Source organism: Balaenoptera acutorostrata, chromosome 1 (genome assembly GCF_949987535.1).
Source record: "Balaenoptera acutorostrata chromosome 1, mBalAcu1.1, whole genome shotgun sequence".
NCBI classification, from domain to species: domain Eukaryota; kingdom Metazoa; phylum Chordata; class Mammalia; order Artiodactyla; family Balaenopteridae; genus Balaenoptera; species Balaenoptera acutorostrata.
Window position 1 is genome coordinate 12,226,077 of NC_080064.1, and position 23,210 is coordinate 12,249,286.

Below are 23,210 nucleotides of genomic sequence, written 5' to 3' on the forward strand. Positions count from 1 at the left end.
TTAGCGCTTTTTTTTTGTTCTGAGTCAAGCTCACATAGTTTTTGGAATGTTTGGATAGAAATAAATAGAATGTTTGCTCTTCTGTCTTCTGAAGGTCCCTGAGTAGTATCACGTTCTTATTTCTCTTTATAATTCCTGCTCTGTCCCAGGTATACCTGGTTTAGAGTTCGCAGTGTTCACATTTGACACTCTGAAAGTGAGTTGGCACGAGAATCATTCTAGTACTGAAATCCTCAAGATTGTATTGTGCTTTTAAGAATCACCTGAGGAACTTACTGAAAATACAAATTCCTGGGTTTATCCCAAGGATGGTATCCAGAATCTGCATGCTTAGGAAACATCCCAGGTGACTTTAGGGCAAGTGATAGAGAGAACACATTTGGAGAAACTATTCTAGAGTTCTGAACCCACTGAGAATAAAGATACATAAATGTCCTTCAGTCTTGAGCACTAACTCAGCCCTTATGTGGTACTTAAATAAAAATACTGAATTACAGTACACATATTTTGTTAAGAACATGCCTACCTCTTTTCCTGATGCTATGATGTTAAATTGTCCACCATGATGAGAATGGTTCTTGTATAAAGTCTATAAATATAAGACAAACCCAAGTTTAGGGACCTGATTTTGTTGTGTCCTGTTTAGATTTGTGTTCTCTGATAATTTAGTGGCCTTTGTAACCTGCTAATTAATCTTTTTTCCTTTCACTGTTGTTCTATATAGAGAAAAGCGGTAAAGAAACTACCTCACTGGGAATGTCATCATTACCAACTTCAGATGGATTTAACCATCAAGCCCATCCTTCAGGACAGAGTCCTGAGATCGGTAATCCTTCACGTCTTGCTCACTCTGTCTCTGCTTCCGTCTGCCCTATTGAGCCCAGCGACCCAGACAGCACTGAACCTAAAGCTCTGAAGGCTTTGAAGGCTTCAGCCGAATTCCAGGTAACCCCTGAAAAGAAAGAACATCTTCCTCTGCAGGATCTTTCTGATTGTGCTTCTTCAGCAGACAGTGCTCCAGCAGACCAGAGTCCAGCTATGCCTCTGCAGAATTCACTCGAAGAAGCCATTGTTGCAGGTAATCTAGAGAAATCTGCTGAAAGAAGCACCCAGGGCCTCACATCTCATCTCCACACAAGACAGGAAGTTAGTTTATCTGTCACTAGGATGCAAGAACCACAGAGGCTAAAAGATGAAAAGGGTTGGCATCCAGAATATCAGGACCTGAGTCAAGCGAGTGGCCTTCAGCAGCATGAAGAACCAAGGAATGAACAGCATGAGGTTATACAACAGAATGCTCTACATGACCGAGAACATCTTTGTAACACAGGGGACCTTGAACTTCTTGGAGAAAGGCAACAGGATCAACAAAGAAGTATTGGTTCGGAAGCTACAATGAAAGGAGACAGGCTACAGCAGACTGTGGACCTTTCGGGTACAGAGAAAAATATTCTACCTTCAGGATGCTTTGGCTGCTCAAGTTCAGAAACACTTATGGAAGTAGATATAGTTGAAGAGTCCCTAGCTGCTGTGCTTAATTCAGCAGGTGGTCAGAATACCAGTGTCAGGAACACCGGTGCATCTGATCTCACCTTAGATAATCCCTTGATGGAAGTAGAAACATCAAAATGTAACCCTTCCTCTGAAATTTTGAGTAATTCCATTTCCACTCAGGATTTACAGCTTCCAGAAAGTAATGTTGAAATGTCTGGAACAAGTAAAGAATACGGGAATTGCCCCTCCTCTTTAATAAGTCTCTGTGGCAGTTGTCAGCCATCTGTAGAGTCCACAGAGGAATCTTGCTCATCTGTAACGGCAGCCTTGAAGGAACTTCATGAACTTTTGGTCATTAGTAGTAAACCAGCTTCAGAAAACACATCGGAAGAAGTTATCTGTCAATCAGAGACAGCAACTGAGGGCCAAACAGGTATTAAGGACCTTTCTGAGAGATGGACCCAAAATGAGCATCTTACAGCTACCCAGAGTGAACACTGTTCACAGGTCTCCTTTCATCAGGCCGTATCTGTAACAGTGAAGACAGAAGAATTAACATACACTTCAACTGACGCTGGAGTAGAAGATGTAGAAAATATTAACTTCAGGGGTCCAGGTGATGGCGTATTAACTGATAAGGAAGGTGTCCCCAAGCCTAAGGAGTCAATAAATGAGAGCAGTTCTGTCACTTTAGCCTCAGCTGAAACATCCAACCAACTACATTGCACCTTTGGTGTAGAAATTTCACCCAGACTTTTAGCAGGTGAGGAGGATGCACTCAGTCAGACTTCTGAGCAAACTGAGTCCTTGTCATCCAGTTTCATATTGGTTAAAGATTTGGGTCAGGGCACACAGAATCCAGTGACAGACAGGCCTGAGACTAGAGAAAATGTCTGTTCTGAAGCTGCAGGGCCACTTCTAGAATTTGTACCACCTACCAGCCATCCATCATCAAGTCCCTCCTTTCTTGCACCATTAATTTTTCCTGCTGCGGACATTAACCGGATTCTCCGTGCCGGCTTTACTTTGCAGGAAGCTCTTGGGGCTTTGCATCGAGTTGGTGGAAATGTAGACCTTGCACTTCTTGTTTTGCTAGCAAAGAACATTGTAGTTCCTACATAACCATGGAAAAGTGGGCTAGACCATACTCCATTCCCTTAAAAAAAAGCTATATATCTACACATACACACTCACCACATACACGTATATGTAGAAACCTGCAAGCAGAATGTTGAGCCAGATTTTTTTTAAAGATTTTTTTCGGCCAAAGTAATTTATGATCTCTTGTCTGATGAATTTGTCTATTCTATTTGTTAAAATTTGGGCCTTTTTAAATGTATTGGCAGTATGTGCATACAGAAGCTTTTTATTAACATTAAGATGATGTATTCTGGAATAAAATTGGTGGTTTTGTGTATAGCATACCATTTTAGAATGAGAGTGAATGCTTTAAAAAGCAGAAGCCGTGAGAAATCCCACCACCCATGCAGCTAAAAACAGATCAACTTCATAATTTGGCTGTGTCTGTGCTGTAGGCAAGGTATGGCTTGTTGACTCAATTTTTGGTTTACAAACTTGATTACATGGTTTGGTGTTTGGAATCATACTTAGTGCTTTATGTATTACGATTCATCAGTTGTAACAGGAAATTGAAGAATATCTCCTAGAGTGGTATGTTTTTATTCGTGTGGTTAGGATTTGACATTTTAATGGGATGAGTTGGGAGGGTTTAAAACTTGGGCTGCTTTGTACATCACAGGCTGCTGCATGGATTGCCAGGTATCTTGGGTGGGATACTGTGAGGGAATTAACATTAGAGCGAACCATGGTGCTACCCAGATTTAAAAAAAGAGAGAAAAAACTAATTCCATTTGCAAATGTCATGGTGATGTTTCAAGAACTGTGAGTGAAAAATAATGGCCTAAACACTGGAATTAACTAGTGACTGGGTTTGGTAGCGTCTCACTGATCACAACTCAACCCTTAATGACTAATGATGAACTTATGTTCGGCTAGTGGGTTGATTGCCAGCAGTTTATTTCCTTTCCAAACTCATCTTCTTCTAGGAAGTTCTTCTAAAGCTCAGTTTGAGCTGTGATCTGAGTGAAATATTCAAGTGTGATAAATAACCTTGTCACTGGTTTATCTTGGTGCTTGGAATGGTCAGTGTATTTGGTGAGTGTCTTTCATGGCAGTGGAAATAGTAATTGGAGTTTCTGACTCAAGTGGCCTTGGTAGAGTTTTCCATCCCTTTCTTTCCTCAGGAGTTTCTTTTTTTAAGCAAGGTTCGTCATATTTGTGTTTACACATGTCAAGTTAGAGTGGGGCATAGTATATAGATGTATTTATTGTGGCCTTTTTTTATATGAGGACTAGCCCTTGGAAATCATTGTCCTGTGGGCCCCACTGTGCAATAATTCTACTGGGTAGATTTTAGATACTTTTTTTCGTGGAAAATAAACCCTGTTATGTACCTAGCAGGAATCTGAAATCTTGGTTTTATTGAAGAGAATTTTGAGAATGATAATTCCCTATTCCAGGTTATAATTTGCAATGTGTTTGAAACAGAAGCTTCAAAAGGGTGATTTGTGAACTTTTAACTTTAAGTGATTTTTGTCTAAAGTCTTACTCTCTTTAAAAGCTTATTCTTTCTGTCAAAATTCACGTCATTGAGCACAATCAAAATGGAGGCTCATATCTCAGGAGTTCTAAAATTTTTGATTTGGGGGCACTTAGACATTTCTTTTACCCTATTCCATGTTCTTTCTTTTAGCTGTGAGGTTTGTATGTGTGTTAGGAGCCTGAGTGATATGATGGAAAGTTGCATAGATTCCTCATGACCCTCTGAAGTTAGGGAATGGTTGACAGAAAGAGTTGTCGTTTACTGTGTTCAGAAGGGCGCTCAGAACAAGTTAGCCAGATTGTCTTTAAAGTGTTCTTTTAGACAATCATGTGCTGTAGATCCTTTTGCCTGCCCTACACCAAAGATGTAAGATGCACTAGGAACCTGCTGATAGGATTTCTGTCAACTGACTCTTAGAGCTGTGACTGTAATTAAGTAGTGGTGCTATGATTGAAGCAAAATTTAGTAGCAATGCAATGGGCCCCTGATTTGCGTTATGGGTATGCTTGGGAATTTATTCTAAGCTTATAAATCTTTAGGGTCACAAAGTGGGATGAGTGTAGGGTTACAAAGTGGGGTGAGTCTATGACAGTAGACTCCTCCAAAAAGGCCTTCTGTATGAAGATGGGCCTCAGAGTTTTCTGTACTAGCAGTTCCTCTGACTACTGTTCAGAGGCTTGGCCACTGAATTTTCACAATGTGGAGATTTGGGAGTCAATCCCAGGTGGGATATAGAATATCAATCTGGGAAAGGTTTCATTACGATAGCTTTTATTGTATGTATATGTATATTTATTTCTAGGAGAAAATTGGATAGGCCTATCGTTGTACATGTATTCTTATTAGGAATACTTCGAGCTTAACCCACTTGCCAAATATCCTTGTCCTTTTTCATCATTTATCTTTCAACTTATAATTGCTTTTGATTTTTTAAATCTTCCTGTCCATCGTTTGTATGAAAGTAAAGTTGTTGACATTGTCAAGATTTTGAATCATTTTTAAATTTAGCAGTTGTAAAACACAAAAGGAATTCAGGAACATGACACTAGTGAACCTTCGTTTTCAATTTTTATTCAGAGTGCAGAAATTAGAGATTAACTTCTCCAAGAATAAGAGAAAATCATTGTGAACTCCTCTGGTTGCCAACAGAACTGATAATGGCCAGCCATAACCAGTAATGGGCTGCTTTACCGGATAGCTCCTTTGCCATAACCGGTAATGGACAGCCTTGTGGTCAGCAGGTACCTCCAAGGGTGGTATCTGTTTATTCACCAAAGAGAGGAGAAGATTTACCTATATGACTTCTGCAGTTTCCCTTTGGTTGGTTCCTGTGTATAAGAATGTGCTTGGTAACCAGACAGCTATACCTAGGCTATAGATTTTGCCGTTGCAGCTGGTAAGAATTACTTCCACTCGTACCTCTTTAGGCATCCAGACATCAGCCAGTAGCCTTCATCCCACAGTTTGGGCTTTAGCCATTAACATATAAAGATTACCAGTTGCAATGGGAACTACATAGATGGTGAGTGTGTATGAAAACTGTTCTGCCTTGCAGCCTACAGAACTTTCCAGAGCTCCTTGTCTCCATATATACTGAAGGGAGACACACACCTTGTATTTTTTTCCCAGAGCATTTCTCCAGTAAGAGTTACATGGAAAGATATATGAGACTTTGTGTCACTGATTCTATGATAACCAGCTAAGGTGGAATCTGCCTGTTTTTCCCTTAGCACAGCTTACTATCCCTAGTAAAAGCCATAAAAATTTAGTTGGTTTAACCATCAGTTCATGTGTATATATACATGTGTGATAGACAGATATCCTACAGTTAATTTTACATAGATTAAAAAGCAAACAATTTTTATATCTACAGATGTAGTCTTCAGTTATGGTGGTTTTTATGTATATAAAAAACAGCCTTGCAAGTAACTGGCCAGAAGAGTTGCAGTACATTCTGATTTCCTTTTCCTATCTCTTTGCCACCTGCAGAGAGTATAAGCAGGATAATTGAACTGCTGCGTATTTCAAACTTGTTATCAGTGGTAACATATCATAAGAGAAGCTAACTGGATTATGCATTCTCTAGCACAGATACCAAAAAGCCAAATATCTCCTTTGTATTTGGTGACTTAGTGTAGTCCGCGGCTGAACTAGAAAGAGACAGAGTTCTCAAGAGTTCCCTTCCGAGAAGATGAATGTTAACTTAGTTCTGTGAAATAAAAATAGCTTTCTTTTTGAAAGATTTAAAAACGCCAATTCCTGTTAACAACAAAGTAAATGCAAAGCATGTCCTTGAGAACCAGAGATGTAAAATCATGGCTCAAATTCTCTACCTTTGTGGTCCCTCGGTAGATGTTACTAGGAGTTCACTGAGTAAATCAAAGAACTTAGGGGAGGAACCTTTGATATGCTTGATTTTCTCTTGTGCCTTAGTTTCTCCAAATAGCAGAGGCATCAAATTTGGGTGGGGAATAAAAGTGGAAGGAGGGGGGCAGCAGGGAAGTCTGAAAACGGCTCTCCTGGAGATAGGCATGCATGGAGTGGTCCTAAGGCTCACGTTCATTGTTGGTTGAGAATTATCCTGCACCAAATCATTAGATTTCCCCAGGTAGAAGGATTATGACATGGCTTTTTTGTATCAGGTATACCCCCAAAAATGGTTTCTAAGTGTTTATTATGTTCTTTGTTGCACTGTCAGTATTGTGGTGAAGGCAGAGCAAAAGTTCAAGAAAATCTTATATTACAGGAAACGCTTACTCTCTTGAAGGCTATGCAGTTTGAATCTTTGAATAAGAGTTCATTATTCATTCAAACATTAAGTGCCTGTGTGCCAGGTACTGGTGAGCACTGGGGATACAGGAGTGACTAAAACAGACTGGAAGCTGCTCTTGTGAAGCTTTCAGTCTAGTAAAGAGACATGAAACAAATTTTAGCTTCAAGTGCAAGATCTATTTTTGCCTATTAGCATCATTTATTTTAAAAGTCATACTAGGATGATTTGGTTCAAATTCAGAGAAAACTGGGAAAATCAGGCTCAAAATGGAATTAGATGCTGTGAACCTAAAACTGCTCTAAAAAAAAATATTTTTAAAAAAATGGACTCGGAGAAACCAACAAAAAATGTTCTAACATTTGGTAGAAACACTTGAAGAGATCAAGGATTCAGAAATCAATGTATACTGTTGGTGGAGGGGGAATTGGGCAGGATAGAAGTGCAAGTGCAAGTAAATGGAAGATGACCTAATATGCACCAGTGACAGTCAACTTTTCCTTCCATCAGGACCTCCTTCCACGCAGGGTAGAAATACGGAGTGTGCTGCGGCATCCTTCCCACTCCCCCTCTGAGCACGGCTGCTCTGGAGTACTAACCATCTGGGCCAACAGGACTTAGCAGAGGATTCTGGAAGATTTGCTGTTTTAAAGCAGCTGAGCGCAAGATGTGAAAATAGGAATCAAGAGCAGAAAATGTAGCAAGCAGTGGTTCTGGGACTGGATGGTGGGCAAAATTTATTTACAAGAAGATTCAAGGCTCTACCAAATGTTTCTACAGGACAGCTCCATCAAAAGGACATTCTTTAACCCATTATTTAAAACATCACCATGTATGTAGTAATCCTGAAGGATACAGGTAGAATTTCTGGACCTTAACTGCTAGTGACTTCTGAGGTTTACAGTTAGAAAACTCTCACAGGTTTATCTGTTATGTATTGGTGATTGGTAATCTAGACCCTCTGGGGGCTGTGAAAGGTGAGAAGATATAGCAGATAAGTTTCAGAGCACAATCTTAGGGAATGAAAGCTACAGAGAAAATGGTGCAAGGGCATAGGAGTTAGAGGATATTTCTTTTACCTAAAAAAAGTCAAGCAAACTACAGAAGACTTGGGGTGGGGGTGTGGAATACAGAATTAGAATAATTTTTACAGAATTATATTTCTTTGAATACGTACCATAGGAAGGTTTTCATTAGCTGACTTGGGGAAGGGGCATGCTGGTATATTTTTTTCCTGGGAAGATGCATGACTAATAAATTATTTTGTTTACCATGAGTTTGTTTTACATACAACTCTGAATGATGCATCAGTGACTTAAAGAAAGGTAGACCTCTGTAATTTCCTATCAGAGGCAGTCACATCAGTTTGTTTCTAGATTCCTTTGGTCTGAGATTACCTGATGCTAATTAGACTTCTTTTTCTTTCCCTGAAGGCCCCACAGCTTTGAGTTTATGCTTCCCATCTGAGACCTTTCCCTCTGAATGATAATATTTCCATTCTCTATTCTCCTGATCATCCTTTCGAAATAGTTCTGGTGATATACTCAGATCAATGTATTTGCTTTTTTTTACTATGCGCTTACAATGAACATTGACTTGCCCATTTTTATCCAAAATTTTATTTCCATGGCAAGTTGGGCTAATGGGCTTTGCACTCAAGTAAGGTTTGTTTACCAGTTTTGTAGCCATATTTGGCAAATTTTAGCAAATAGAAACCCCTCTTTTCCCCTTTGTTCTTGCAATTGTACTTTTATTGCTTTCCTGATTTTCTTTAAGCTTTGAGACTACTGCATCTTACAAGAACAACTAGGCAGGTTGGCAAAATAGGCTTGCCAATCAGTAGCTCTTTTACTCCCATAACGCTTTGGTTTTGAGAGTTGGGAAAACTCTGAGAACTTAAGGGAACCAAACTCAGGAATCCCACAGTTGGTTGCATTGTGCCATTGGTTTAGGGGCTAGACATAGGACCTCTCTGCAGCTGAGTGAACTAGATGCATTTGGGTTTGAGTTTTTGTCAGATACTGAAATGTAAGTCAGCCCTAAGTAATCAAAACACTTTATTTTATTTTTCTTTTTTTTAATAGGAACTTTCTGAAGAAAAAGTGATGTGTAAAACATTTGATATTTAAGACAATAAAGTTTTTATCCTAAACTCGTTTGATCAGTTTCTTTTAAATTGAGATGGTTGGTTACTTTTGTCCTTGTCTCTGTCTCCCTGCCCTTTAAATAACTTATACCCAGGCACTGTGACTTGTGGCCATGAACCTAAACTCCAGAAGAAGTGGGCATCTCCAAGCCATTAGTCACCTCCAGATAAACACTGCAGGAGGACATGGCCATCTGCTGATGTGAAATGTGTGCATTTGGTGACTGCACAAGCAGTGGATGCACAGCAATAGAAACAACACTGGTGACAGGGTACTGTGGTTCAGACTAGTCTCTAGAGCTAGGCTGCTCGGGTTTGAATTCCAGCTTTGCCACTTGCTAGCTGTGTGACTTTGGGTAACTTCCCTAAACTTTCTGTGCCTCAGTTTCCCTGTCTATAAAATGGGGGACTATTGGGGTGGTCGTAGGGGTTTGTGAGTAAGTTGGAAACACCCTGGGATGTTAACTAGTGTGGAGTTACTGCTTTGTGCATAAGTTTGTGCTGTGGGGCCTTTATTTGAAAGGATTTCCAATGTACATGGATCAGCTTGTATATACAGGGAGTAGTTTGAACAAATCCCCCCGTGTTCTGTTATCTTTCCTTGCCTATATAAAAAGAATGCTGAGAGCAAAGCCTACTTCTAGTTGGAGGTAAGAAGTACCAATTATTTTGCCATTGTTCAGATCTCAATCTTTTGGTAATCAGTTCACTTGAAATGAGATTTCTAGTACTTGTTAGAGTGGTAGGAAATTGTGAGACGTTAGTTATTGGTGGAAAGAATTCCGGGTCCTTGGCACAGAGAAAGGGGAATTCACTGCATCTTTATTAAAAAAAAAAAAAAAAAAAAAGGTTTAAAAAGTATCAGGGAAATAAATGCATTGGGGGGTTTATGGCAGGAATCTATGTATCTACAGCTTGGAGGAGGAAAATTTAAGAAAAGGGTAGGATATACATTTAAAAATAGAAATACAGAGAAATGGGAAAAAAGTTCAAAAAAGAACATAGTTCTAAATTTCAGAATGTGAATTAAGCAGAACATATTGCCATCTTACATAAAAGCGCTAAACTGTCACCAGATACTGCTTCCCTGTTCAGAACTATTAGTGTTCTAATGGGATTAACCAACTAACTATACCAGTCCTTATCTATGGATTTTTGTCCTAAAAAAAAAAAAAAAATTAGAGCTAGGGTGGCTTGGTTCCTCCTAGAAAGTTACTAAAAGCCAACATTTTCCCTTTTCGACTCCAGATACCTGAAGTTGAAGTTCCCTGAGCCAGAAATACTTCACTGCCCCAACCTGCTCCTCTGTGCCTTTCCCTGAGAAGTAAATGGCAACTTCACCCTTCCAGTTGTTCAGTCAAATCTTGACTCCTTTCTTTCATGACTACGTCAACCCATCCTAAATCCTGTTGGCTCCACTTCAGAATATATTCGAAATCTGATCCTTTCTAGAACCGTGGTCAAGGCACCATCACCTCTCACCTGGGTTATCACATTAAGTCTCCCTGCTCCTGCCCTTGTCTACATAATGTTCTAAGCACAACAGCCAGCATGATTCTGTTAAATCCGATCACACCTCTCCTTAAAACCCCTCAGTGGGCCCCCATCTCAATCAGGGTGAAAGCCAAAGCCCTTATAATGCCTCCAAGGCCCCTGTGTACCTCTGCCTTCACCTCCTGCCTGCCTCCCCCTCACTCGCTAAGCCACCCTGAACTCCATATTCCTTGAGTTCACCATGCTCTCTCTCTTCAGGGCCTTTGTATTTGCTATTTCCTTGGTCTGGAATGTTCTTTTCCCCCCGAACAGTTTCATGGGTTTTTATTTCACTTCCTTTAGGTCTTTACTCAAATACCACCTCAGTAAGGCCTTCTCTGTCTGCTTTATCTTTGTCACTTCCCTTCATTTTTCTGCTTAACACCTACACTACCTACCATACTCTGCATTTCACTTCTGTCTCTTAATTATTATCTGCCTCCCCCATTAAAATGTAAGCTCCATGAGAGTAGGGATTTATGTCTCCTTTTCACTGCTATCTCCCAGTGCTTAGAACTTTGCCTTGTGCATACTAGGCCCTCAGATATGTATTGAACTAATAAATCTGTGAGCAGCATTATGCTTACACAGTTTATTATCTCAAAGGCCCATAAGTAGAGTGACAAACGGCCTGAAACCTAGCCAGGTCACTGAGGTCAGATTTCAGGTTTAGGGGTTCTAGCCCAGGATGACTGTTGACCTTGAGTTTAACGTGGATTTTAAAAGACAGATGACAAAGAATTCCCTGGCTGTCCAGTGGTTAAGACTCGGCACTTTCACTGCCGTGGGCCTGGGTTCAATCGCTGGTCGGAGAATTAAGATCCTGCAAGCTGTGTGGTGCGGCCAAAGCATAATTTAAAAAAAAAAAAATTTTAAAAAGGCGGATGACATTCTGAGGTTAGTAAGTTTGCAGGCTTCCATGTGAGCTAGTACTTTTTATCAGACCCACATCTAAGACTAATTCGGGACGTTGGCAAACAGCACCTCTCTGCTAATGGTTATACAGACTTGGGCCATAATTCCACATCCATTGTCTTCCTAGAATAGAAAAGGCCCAAATCAGATGTAAAGAGAAGCAGCCTTATATTTGGCTCTAGTTCTCTTTCTGTTCTTTTACTTCTAAGGCCAGCTAAAAATTTTTCTGCATCCCTATTGAATTAAAAATTAATCAGGGACTTCCCTGGTGGCGCAGTGGTTAAGAATCCGCCTGCCAATGCAGGGGACACGGTTTCGAGCCCTGGTCCAGGAAGATCCCACATGCGGTGGAGCAACTAAGCCTGTGTGCCACAACTACCTAGCATGTGCTCTGGAGCCCGTGAGCCACAACTACTGAGCCCACACGCCGCAACTACTGAAGCCCGCGCACCTAGAGCCCGTACTCCGCAACAAGAGAAGCCACCGCAATGAGAAGCCCACGCGCCGCAAAGTAGCCCCCACTCGCCGCAACTAGAGAAAGCCCGCCGCAGCAACAAAGACCCAACGCAGCCAAAAAATAAATAAATAAATTTATTAAAAAAAATTAATCAGAAGATACTAACTCAATAAACATTGAGTATCATGTGCCAGACACTGAGTTGGTGCTGTGAATGCAGCATTGCATGAACTAAGCAAAGGTGCATATTCCTGTGAAGCTTATGTTCTAGCAGTCTCTCTGAAGACTGACAACAGACAAGAAAATGCAGATAGTAATACATTCTACAAGGAAAATTTAGTAGGTCGGCGTGCTATAAGGGATTAGAGGGTACTTAAATGTGGAGTAATGAAGGAGAAAGGTCTTCTGAGAAGCTAACATTTAAACTGAGACCTGGCTGGCTAGGCTCCTACCAGGTAAGGACTTGGGGTGCACTGTATTAGGCTAGGCTGAGGGAACAAAGAGGCCAAAAATTTCAATAATTTATTACAAAGTTTTTATCTTGCCTATGCTATATAGTCCAAGACAAGTGTTCCTCGTTGACAGGTCTCCTCCAGGCAGTATTCAGGGAACCAGACTCTTCTCATTTTGTAAGTCTGACATCCCCTTTGCTTCATCCTGCCTGGTGGAAGAAGAGCCAGCATGGAGAAGGAATACCCACTGGCTTAACAGTCCAGCCTGGAAGTGGATCACTTTATTTCTGTTCACGTGCCATTGGCGAGAACATGATAATGTAGCCAGGCCTGCTGCAAAGAAGGCTGGGAAATACAGTCTAGCACTGCCTGCCTACAGAGCTGTCACTGTGGAGCGAGCAGATTTTGGTGAACGGCTAGAGGCTTCTGCCGCCCTGGGGAAGAGCTTTTCCAGCAGAGGTCCTCAGCTGTGAACACACAAGCTTGTTTAAGGAACAGAAGGTTGGTGGGAGCTGGCACACACCAGCGGACAGATTAGGAGATGAGTCAGGCGGAGAGGCTGAACCAGATCAGCTCTGGCCTCGGAGGCCAGAGAAGAGTATGGATGTCATTCCAGATGCTCTGACAGGAAGCTGTTGGAGCCTTTGAAGCAGGGAGGTTGAATGATATCCCAATTTTCACCAACCCATCTTGCTGGCTGGACAATAAGAAGGAAGGAACTGGACGTTCAACATTTTAAAATAAAATCCCCTAGATTAAAGCTGCCTTGTTTTGGTTTCCCCAGTCCTGGAGTTACAGATTGTCGGCATTTGCAGGTGGCGGAGTTAAGGTGTGGGAACCTGGACCATTGCTGTTTTGTACAATCAGCCCCTCCTCCCTCCCCTTCTCAGATGCAGAGCAGCTTCACAAGGCTGATGGCCAAGGAAATATTTACTCCCTCCTCTGGAACTATAAATATATTTGCTTTGAGTTGGGGGGAGGGGAGGAATTAGTTCCTTAAACCATCCTCCACTTCCAATTATCTTTTTCTTTTTTTCTTTTTCTTTGGCTGCGTTGGGTCTTTGTTGCTGCCTGTGGGCTTTTTCTAGTTGTGGCTAGCGGGGGCTAGTCTTCATTGCGGTGCACGGGCTTCTCATTGCGGTGGCTTGTCTTTGTTGCAGAGCACGGGCTCTAGGCATGTGGGCTTCAATAGTGGCAGCATTAGGGCGGGCTCAGTAGTTGTGGCTCACAGGCTCTAGAGCACAAGCTCAGTAGTTAGGGCGCACGGGTTTAGTTGTTCCATGGCATGTGGGATCTTCCCGGACCAGGAATCGAACCTGTGTCCCCTGCATTGGCAGGCAGATTCTTAACCACCGTGCCACCAGGGAAGTCCTCCAATTATCTTTTAAGATGAAGTTGCCGGAATTTGTTATTTTTTTCCTCTCTGTGGCAGTACACACCTTTGGAAAGAAGAGTAGAGGAGACCTGGTGGGCCAGGTCTATGGTAGTTTTACGACCTTACCTGCCTTCCCTACTTCTTCCTTCATCTGATGGTGTTCAGCCGTAGGAGACTTAGGTGCGGACAATATTTTAAAAAAAAAAAAAGATCATTTTTCCTGTGTCACTGGTTTGGAAACTAAGACAGATTTGTCCAAGGCCCTAGAGTGACTCAGTCGAGGATCTTGATGCCTCAGAGTCTCGTGCACTTTCCACATGATCAGCAAAGTCTTGTGCAATAAATGAATAGGTTTCAATTTTGAACTTAATGACTCCCAATACCCAGATTGATGGGCACTCTGTTTTTTCTCTTTCTTTTTCTTGTTTATTTATTTATTTATTTAATTTTTGTCTGTGTTGGTTCTTTGGTGCTGTGCACAGGCTTTCTCTAGTTGCGGTGAGCGGGGGCTACTCTTCATTGCAGTGCACGGGCTTCTCACTGCGGTGGCTTCTCTTGTTGCAGAGCACGGGCTCTAGGCTCTCAGGCCTCAGTAGTTGCAGCACGCAGGCTCAGTAGTTGTGGCTCGCGGGCTCTAGAGTGCAGGCTCAGTAGTTGTGGCGCATGGGCTTAATTGCTCCACGGCATGTGGGACCTTCCCGGACCAGGGCTCGAACCTGTGTCCCCTGCATTGGCAGGCAGATTCTTAACCACTGTGCCACCAGGGAAGTCCCGTCTTTTTCTTGTTTTTGATAGGCGGGGATGGATTCCATATTTGAGCTCCGGGCCTGGGAAAATTATCTGCACATGAACACACACACTGGGCCCCCTCCCCTTCCCTGCAAGAAGTCTTGTGAGACTAAAATATACCTCACTTCTCCCACCCACTCACATACCTATGCAAACCTTAGGAATTTGCTAGGTAGTGAGACCATAAGTTCCTCCTGAATGTTGTAAAAAGTTGAATCTGACCATCCCCCAATGCGTGAAGATAGAAACAACATGGCAGAAATGCCACCATCTTGCATCACACCTGTTAATCACAAGTGATAATAACACCTGTTGAAGCTGTCTTGTGCCCAAGCCATTTATAGGAAGGTGGTGACCAGCAGAAGACGCTGCCCAGAAGATGGCTTGCTATTAACAGCAGGGAGGAATCGCAAAGCTAGTTTGTTCCACTTTGGGTTGAATGGATTCTCAGAAGCTGGAGTTGCATCAGATAAGTTGGGGCCTGTAGACACCCTGTCTGGGTGGAGTGGGAAGGGAGTGCACCAAAGCTGTTAGACCAACCGGTCATTCAAGCCAGCTTTCCTCCTGTTTGCCACAAACACCTTTGGACACCAGGCTATTTCTTTCTGAATTCAAAGTAACGTGTCCTTTGCCTTCAGCCTTTTCTCTACCTGTCCAGTGACTGCAGCCTCAATCCCCACCTGTCCTTCTGCCCTCTGCCTGGCTCCACAGAGGCGGTTATCTCCTATTTTCCTGAACTCAGTAATATTATTATTTTTTAAATTATTTATTTTGGCTGCGCCAGGTCTTAGTTGTGGCATGTGGGCTTCTTAGTCGTGGCATGCAGGCTTCTTATTTGCGGCATGCGGACTCTTAGTTGCGGCATGCATGTGGGATCTAGTTCCCTGACCAGGGGTTGAACCCGGGCCCCCTGCATTGGGAGCATGGAGTCTTACCCACTGGACCATTAGGGAAGTCCCCTGAACTCAGTATTATTAAGAAAATACCCTGGGGACCTCCCTGGTGGCAAAGTGGCTAAGACTCTGCACTCCCAATGCAGGGGCCCTGGGTTCGATCCCTTGTCAGGGAACTAGATCCCACATGCATGCCGCAACTAAGGAGCCCGCCTGCCACAACTAAGACCTGGTGCAACCAAATAATTAATTAATTAATTTTAAAAAATAAGAAAGAAAATACCCTGGGTTTAGGGATTTTACTTCTTTCCCTAAAGAGTTAGACCAAGTCCCTATAGGGTTACCTCTTAGAATAGTACAAAGAAATGTAAAGGGATCCTTGGCTCAGAAAAGGGTATAAATTGTTTCTGGGCTCCACAATTTTCTGTATGATTTTAGGCAAATTACCCTCACCCCTCAGTTTATCCATGGGTACAAGAATTGCTATTTGAGTGGGGTTTTTTTTAATATTTATTTATCTATTTATTTATTTGACTGAGCCGGCTCTTTAGTTATGGCATGTGGGCTCTTAGTCGCAGCATGTGGGATCTAGTTCCCTGACCAGGGATCGAACCCAGGGCCCCTGCATTGGGAGCATGGAGTCTTAACCAATGGACCAGCAGGGAAGTCCCAGGAATTGTTATTTGAGGATACATGAGACAAATGTATGGAAAGCACTTAGTTCAGTTCATGGCACATAGTCAATACTCAACACATCATTATCACCATCGTTGGTACTAAGAACTCTTGCCCTTGATCATGATCCTGGGTGGTAATAGAATGCAGCAATCTGTTTCTCCTTCCTTTTCCTGACACATACTTTTGTTCCCTTATCCAGTCACATAAAAACAAAAAATAACTACTACCATCTTGGGTCTTTCCTGGGAAACTGAGGGATGGGGAGGTATCTTTCTGGTGTGTATAGGGTGGGGTCCATCTAGGATAAGCTGTACAATCGGTGTTTCTGGGAGGCTGAGGGAAGGGTAACCTGAGCAGAGAAGAGGAGAAACTGGGGAGCTATAGCTGAGAATTGGGGTATCTTTTTTTTTTAAATAAATTTTATTTATTTACTTATTTATTTATGGCTGCATTGGGTCTTTGTTGCTGTGCATGGGCTTTCTCTAGTTGCGAAGAGCGGGGGCACCTCTTCGTTGCAGACCACAGGCTCTAGGCGCGCGGGCTTCAGTAGTTGCGGTGCGTGGGCTTCTCACTGCAGTGCTTTTTCTTGTTGCAGAGCACGGGCTCTAGGCACATGGGCTTCAGTAGTTGTGGCACGTGGGCTCAGTAGTTGTGGCGCAAGGGCTTAGTTGCTCCGCAGCATGTGGGATCTTCCCCGGCCAGGGCTCAAACCCGTGTCCCTTGCATTGGCAGGCGGATTCTTAACCACTGCACCACCAGGGAAGCCCAGAATTGGGGTATCTTAAGAATAAAAAGGACAACGATCATTTTACAATATATACATATACTGAATCATGTCATGCACCTGAAACTAATATGTTATATGACTATATCTCAACTTTTAAAAAGCGGGAAAAAATAAATACAATGATATATATTGACACACACAAAAAAGGAATAGAAAGGAGGGACTAATGGATGTATCAGGTATATACTTATTGGGGAACCAAATGAGTAAGTGAGCCAGGCAGGAGACTGAGAACTTTAAGTGGCTTCAAAACATGGTGAAATTTGGGGGGAGTGCTGTGTGGGGAGAAGGGGAATTGTTACGGTGGGTTTCAGGGCTGAGGCAGTGGGGGGCCCTCAGGATATGTGGACCAGCTGAAGAAGTGGTATCAGGGTGAGAATTGGCAGGGGCATCAGGACTGAAGATGAAGGTGAGGCGAAGAGGGTGTGTTTTGGAGGTGGGGAGGGGTACCGAGGACCCGGAGTGGCCTGAAAGTTTGGGACGGGGAGGTGAGGGTGGGGAACCGAGGAGTGGAGTGGCCAGGTCCTCTGGGCTGGTGAGGGCCAGGCTGGCCGGTGGGGACCAGTCGGCTGGGGTCTATGGGCAGGTCCGGGAGGGGGTCTCTGCGCTGCCAAAAGCCAAGGGGCCTGAGAGCCGGAGTCTGAGCATTGAGGGGTCTCGGGGACCTCGGGGCTAAGGAAGGGGGCGCTACCGATGGAGTCTGGGCCGTGGGGGTCTCCGGGAGGCGAGGGGTCCAGATCCCTGGGGTCCGAGGGGGCCCCGACCGGAGCGGAGGAAGGCCTCCAGGGTCTCTAAGAAAGGCCGGGGCACCTGGGTCTGAGGGCCGACGGCATCTCGGGGTCCCGGTTCTACGGGCGCGGGCGCGGGCGCGGCGCCGGCGTCCCAGCCAGACCGCCGGCCGTGGCGCCGCCCCGCCTGACATCAGTTCCTGCCGCCGCCGCCGCGCACAGCCCGCAGCCTCTTTCCCCGCCGGCCGCGCTCCGGAGCCGCCGGGCCGCGGCGGAGCGAGGGGCCGGGCGAGGCGAGGGCCGGGCGGCGGGCGCCGGGCCCCGCGGCCGGCACGACGGAGCCCCCGTACGGCCGGCGGCAGCGGTTGCTGGCGGCCCCGGGGCCCCGGCGCGGGAAGCGGCGGCGGCGGGGCGGTGGCGGCGGCGGCGCCATGGAGCCGCGGGAGGTGAAGGACCGGATCCTGGAGAACATCTCTCTGTCGGTGAAGAAGGTGAGTGCGGCCTGCCCTCCCCGGCCCGGGCCCCGAGGCCAACCCGGCCCGCCCTGTCCAGGCCCCCGACCCCATCCAGCGCCCCCTTCTTCCCCCGGGTCGCTCGCGCGGGCCGGGGTCCCTCCTGTCACCGGGGCTCGGGACACCGCCCTTACCCTCCGCGACCCCGAGGACGAGGAGCCGCCGGGAGCCCCGGGATTTTGGAGGGGAAGCCCGGCGGCTCACGTGAGCGCCGCTGCCTCCGAGCTATTTTTAAAAAACAAAGTTGAGGTCAGCATCCTGGGAGCTAATACAAGCCAGGCCCGGGAGCCCTGAGTCACTTAGAGGGGCCGCCCCCCGCCAGGAACCCCCACTCTGGGGGTAGCAGCAGAAAAGCTCTGGGAGAGCCCCACCTGCAGCGAGCGCATCCCTGGGCGGCATCGCTGCATCCTCGATCTCCCCTGTGTTTGCATCTCGGGAGTGGCAGTCTGGGTGAAGGCCCGTGATAAGCAGCTTCCAGTCTTCGCAGTTCTGGGTGACACTGCCTCTGGTCTTGGGAAGTTCCTTGAAAAATCTTGCCCAAGGATGGCAGTTTTGAAGAGGCTTATTTCAGAGCTTTGATTGAGAACCTAAAGTACCTTGCATTTTGGACAGTGACCTGTGGAACTTGGTGACACTACGGTGTATGGGGCTCCCTGCAGTAGAGAGCAATGTCCCAATTCCAGGTAGAGAAAAAATATGACCTATTAAGGGCATGTAGCTATATGTGTGAAGGAGTCAGCTTAGCTGAGGAAGGGTCCCAGGTAAGGGGCAAAAGGTAGAATTCATATTCACTTAAAACCAAACCAGAATTGATAATCATTTGAGGAATATTGTTAGAATGTTTTCCTAATTTGAATTCCTAGTTCACCCGATAGTCTCAGAAACTATGAGATGGTGGTGGAGGCAGGGATGACTTGATGGGTAGGAGGAGGCTTATCAGATTGGTTTAATTACTTCAACAGACCAAAATGAAGAGAATTCATTAAATCAACCCTTATATATATATTTTTTTAAAATATTTATTTATTGTTATAATTATTTATTTTGGCTGTGCCGGGTCCCAGTTGCGGCACGCAGGATCTTCCTTGCAGCATGTGGACTCCTTAGTTGCGGCATGAACTCTTAGTTGCGGCATGCATGCGGGATCTAGTACCCAACCAGGGATCGAACCCGAGCCCCCCCTGCATTGGAAGCGTGGAGTTCTACCCACCGGACCACCAGGGAAGTCCCAAATCAACCCTTGTATTTAAATAACCGTGTTTTTCCCCCACTTAAATTCCTCAAAAGCAACATAGGCAAGCAATCTTACCTTTCATAAAGATCAGTGTGGCATAAAAAGAAAAGTAGATTCAAAATGTGCTCTTACTAAAAGGTTCCTCTAAAAGTACAACTAAAAGCAACATTGCAAACATCCAACGAAAGTTTTATTTAGTTTTCCTGAGCTTTGCTAATGCAATGGGGTATTATATTTGCTTACTCAAGGAGTGTAGGATGAGCAAATACTTTGTTTAAAAGCAATCCAGGGATTTCCCTGGTGGTGCAGTGGTTAAGAATCTGCCTGCCAATGCAGGGGACGTGGGTTCGAGCCCTGGTCTGGGAAGATCCCACATTCCAGGGAGCAACCAAGCCCGTGCGCCATAACTACTGAGCCTGAGATCTAGAGGCTGTGAGCCACAACTACTGAGCCCGCATGCCACAACTACTGAAGCCCACACGCCTAGAGCCTGTGCTCCTCAACAAGAGAAGCCACTGCAACGAGAAGCCCACGCACCGCAATGAAGAGTAGCCCGCGCTCGCCACAACTAGAGAAAGCCTGTGCACAGCAACAAAGACCGAACGCAGCCAAAAAAATAGATAAATAAATAAATAAATAAATAAGCAATCCATCTTTGGTAATGGAAGACAAAGGAAGACTGCTGACCTTTCTAATCTAATCTGGGCTGGTTATGGCTTCACGTAGGCCTCCTGTTTTATCTATAGATTTCCAACTTATAAATAAATGGGGAAAGTCCGGGTAGAAAGGGGGTGGACATGTGTGTAAGCACGAATCTTTTGAGGGCAGAGATCCACTCTGTGAACCAGCCTGCCATTTATGAAGGAGTTGGGTGTGCTTGACAAGATGCTTATCATTGGATGCGTTTGGACAAGGAAGGGTGCATCAGAAGGTATGTCACACCCTAGAAACTGGAAACCCATCCGCGGGTGAATCGCAACAAGAGGCGTGACTAGCGTCGTGGATAAGAACATGGGTTCTGGAGTCTGGTGGCCTGGGTAGAATCCCTGCCCTGCCAATGAATAACCCTGTAACCTTGGGTAGGTTCCTTACCCTCTCCATGCCTCAGTTTTCTCATCTGTAAAGCGGGATGTTGTGAAGATTTGATAAGAGTATGTATGCACAGTGTTTAGTGTGGTGCTTAACCCAGTCTTTTTTTTTTTTTTTTTTAAAGGATGTCTTTTTTTTTTGGCCATGCCATGTGGCATACGGGATCTTTTTTTTTTTTTTAAGAAATTCACGTTCTTTTATTTATTTATTTATTTATTTATTTATGACTGTGTTGAGTCTTCGTTTCTGTGCGAGGGCTTTCTCTAGTTGCGGCAAGTGGGGACCACTCTTCATCGCGGTGCGCAGGCCTCTCACTATCGCGGCCTCTCTTGTTGCGGAGCACAGGCTCCAGACGCGCAGGCTCAGTAATTGTGGCTCACGGGCCCAGTTGCTCCGTGGCATGTGGGATCTTCCCAGACCAGGGCTCGAACCCGTGTCCCCTGCATTGGCAGGCAGATTCTCAACCACTGCGCCACCAGGGAAGCCCCTTAACCCAGTCCTAATAAGCTGTCTTAGTCTGTTTGGGCTGCTGTAACAGACCACGATAGACTGGGTGGCTTGTAAACAACATACATTTATTTGTCACAGTTCTGGAGGCTGGAAGCCTGAAAACACTGAGTCCCAGCATGGTCGGGTTCTGGTGAGGGCTGTGTTTCGGGCTGGGTTGCAGACTGCTGACTTCTCCCCGTGTCCTCACATGGCGGGGTGGAAGGAGGGAGCTCTCCTGGGTCTCTTTTATAAGAGAATTAATCCCATTCATTAGGGCTCCACCCTCATGACATAATCACCTCCCAAAGGCCCCACCTCCTAACACCATCGCACTGGGGGTTAGGATTTCAACATACGAACTTGTGGGGGGACACAATCATTCAGGCTATAGCATAAGTGGTCGCTTTTTCTGTTTGTTTGTGGTAGAGCCAATTCCTCCCCTTCACAAGGTCTGAAGATGGCTAACGACCTTACCACCTAGACGTTGCTAAATACCATTTGGCCTTGTTACCCACTTCCTTTGTATGTTGCGTTTCAGAGAACTACTTTATGATTCTGGCGTATGAAGGGCATTTGGTTTTCTGAGTCAGAGTATCTGCTTCTAATAGGAATTGGCTCAGCTACAGCAGTAGGCTTTGAGGGCTAGCCGTCTTGGGGTTGGATTTGACCTTGAACACCAATCCCTCCTAAATTTGTTATATGGCACCTTGAGAGTTGCTTCGCCTTTTTCGTCCATCCTACCGCTAGTAAAATGGTCTAACCGATCCTTTTATGAGGACGTTGCATGAAGAAAATGAGGTGTAATTTCTGCAAAAAAAAAAAGATCCATGTGTATTAGCTATGTTTGCAAAGGGTATTTGAGAACTTTTTATTGAAATAGAATATACCTACAGAAAATAGCATATACGTACACTCCTAAATGTAGAGCTGAGTGAGTTCTCACAAAGTGAGCACATCCACATATCCAGCACCTAGAGCAAGAAGCAGACACAGCCATCATCCCAGAAACTACACCCCCAAGTGCAACCACTGTTCCTAAGCAGCGTTGTTGAGTTCAGCTATTTTCACACCTAGATTTTGGGATGCTGAACATGTCCTGTAACACCAGTGCAGTAGCTGATCCAGGGAACCCATGTTCTGATATGAAGGCAGGATTCCTGGGGGTTAGAGAGAACTGGGGAGTCTAATAGTTAGCACAGTTAAATGACAATGAAAACAATGAAAGGCAAGTGCCATATGAAACATCCCAGATGCAGACAATAAAGCTTGTGGTTGCCGATTTGTTAATAGCTAAAGAGAGACGTCCAAGTCAAAGAGTGTTGGCATTTTGAATTGGCATGTGGTTCTACTAAATAGCATCTTCTCCAGGGGAGGGGAGGCAGTGGTTTTCAGGAAAGTTTTGTTTTGTTTTGTTTCTGAGGAGCGTGTCTGTTGTGTACGCTTGCAGTCTGAGCAAAGGCTCTGTGCAGTGGAAGGCAGCCTCTGTCCTCCAGCAGTTCACATATTGGTTGGAGGGAGGATTTAAAAAGTCACCAAGGCAAGGAGAAGCCTCAGAGAAGGCGAGCTTAACTGAGTCTTGACAAATTGGTAGAATTCAGAGACAGAGAAGAAGTGGGCATTTAAGATAGAAAGTAGTGGGCATTCAACATCCCCAAGGCAGTGGGGACGTCCAGGTGGCCTTCTGAGGACAGTGAGGAGACAGACCAGTCTCAGCAGTGTGGAGGGTTCTCCTCGATATGGCTGGAAAGTACTTTCCATGGAAGCTGCCCAGCACAGTGGATACAAATGCAGGTTACAAACGCAGGATACAAATACAAGTACACAGACCTCGATTTGGGTTTGAATTTTGGGTTTGTCACTGACCATGTTGACCCTGGCAAATCACTGGACCTCAATTAGCCTCAGCAGTCAGAACCTACTCATAGTTGTAATGAGAATGAAATTACAGGAGATGACACACTCAGAGCACTGAGTACAAGATCTCACACATAACACGGCCTGAATAAGGTATTAGCTACCATTAGCACTTGCAAGTGTCTGTGTGAACCCTGCCATTTTCTCTTGTGCAGTTTTCAAAGTCTTACACTACACTTCTCTGTTTCTTCAAGCTCATGGTTTGTCAAGACTTTTTCTTCAAAGACCAGATGGTGAATATTTTCAGCCCATGTGGTCTTTGTTGAAACTATTCAGTCCTGCCCTTGTAGCTCAAAAGCAACCACAGACAATCCATAGATGTAGCTGGATTT

At 44.6% G+C, this 23,210-nt stretch overlaps 2 protein-coding genes across 8 annotated transcripts in view; both read left to right on the forward strand.

Moving 5' to 3' along the window:
* The window catches only part of DDI2 (DNA damage inducible 1 homolog 2), a 45,928-nt gene extending 36,889 nt beyond the window's left edge, over positions 1-9,039 (forward strand). For 3 of the 6 annotated variants that reach the window (XM_007174961.3, XM_007174962.3, XM_057544739.1), the window contains one exon: positions 725-9,039. In XM_007174961.3, coding sequence (XP_007175023.1) covers positions 725-2,616 — 1,892 coding nt within the window. In that variant the 3' untranslated portion in view covers positions 2,617-9,039. The remainder of the gene's footprint in view (positions 1-724) is intronic. The other 3 variants (XM_007174963.2, XM_007174965.2, XM_007174967.2) reach the window with 3 other exon arrangements.
* An 8,870-nt stretch (positions 9,040-17,909) lies between these two features.
* The window catches only part of PLEKHM2 (pleckstrin homology and RUN domain containing M2), a 39,370-nt gene continuing 34,069 nt past the window's right edge, over positions 17,910-23,210 (forward strand). Inside the window, exon 1 of one of the 2 annotated variants that reach the window (XM_057543880.1) lies at positions 17,910-18,131. In XM_057543880.1, the coding sequence (XP_057399863.1) occupies positions 18,072-18,131 (60 nt within the window). In that variant the 5' untranslated portion in view covers positions 17,910-18,071. The remainder of the gene's footprint in view (positions 18,132-23,210) is intronic. The other variant, XM_057543877.1, reaches the window with a different exon arrangement.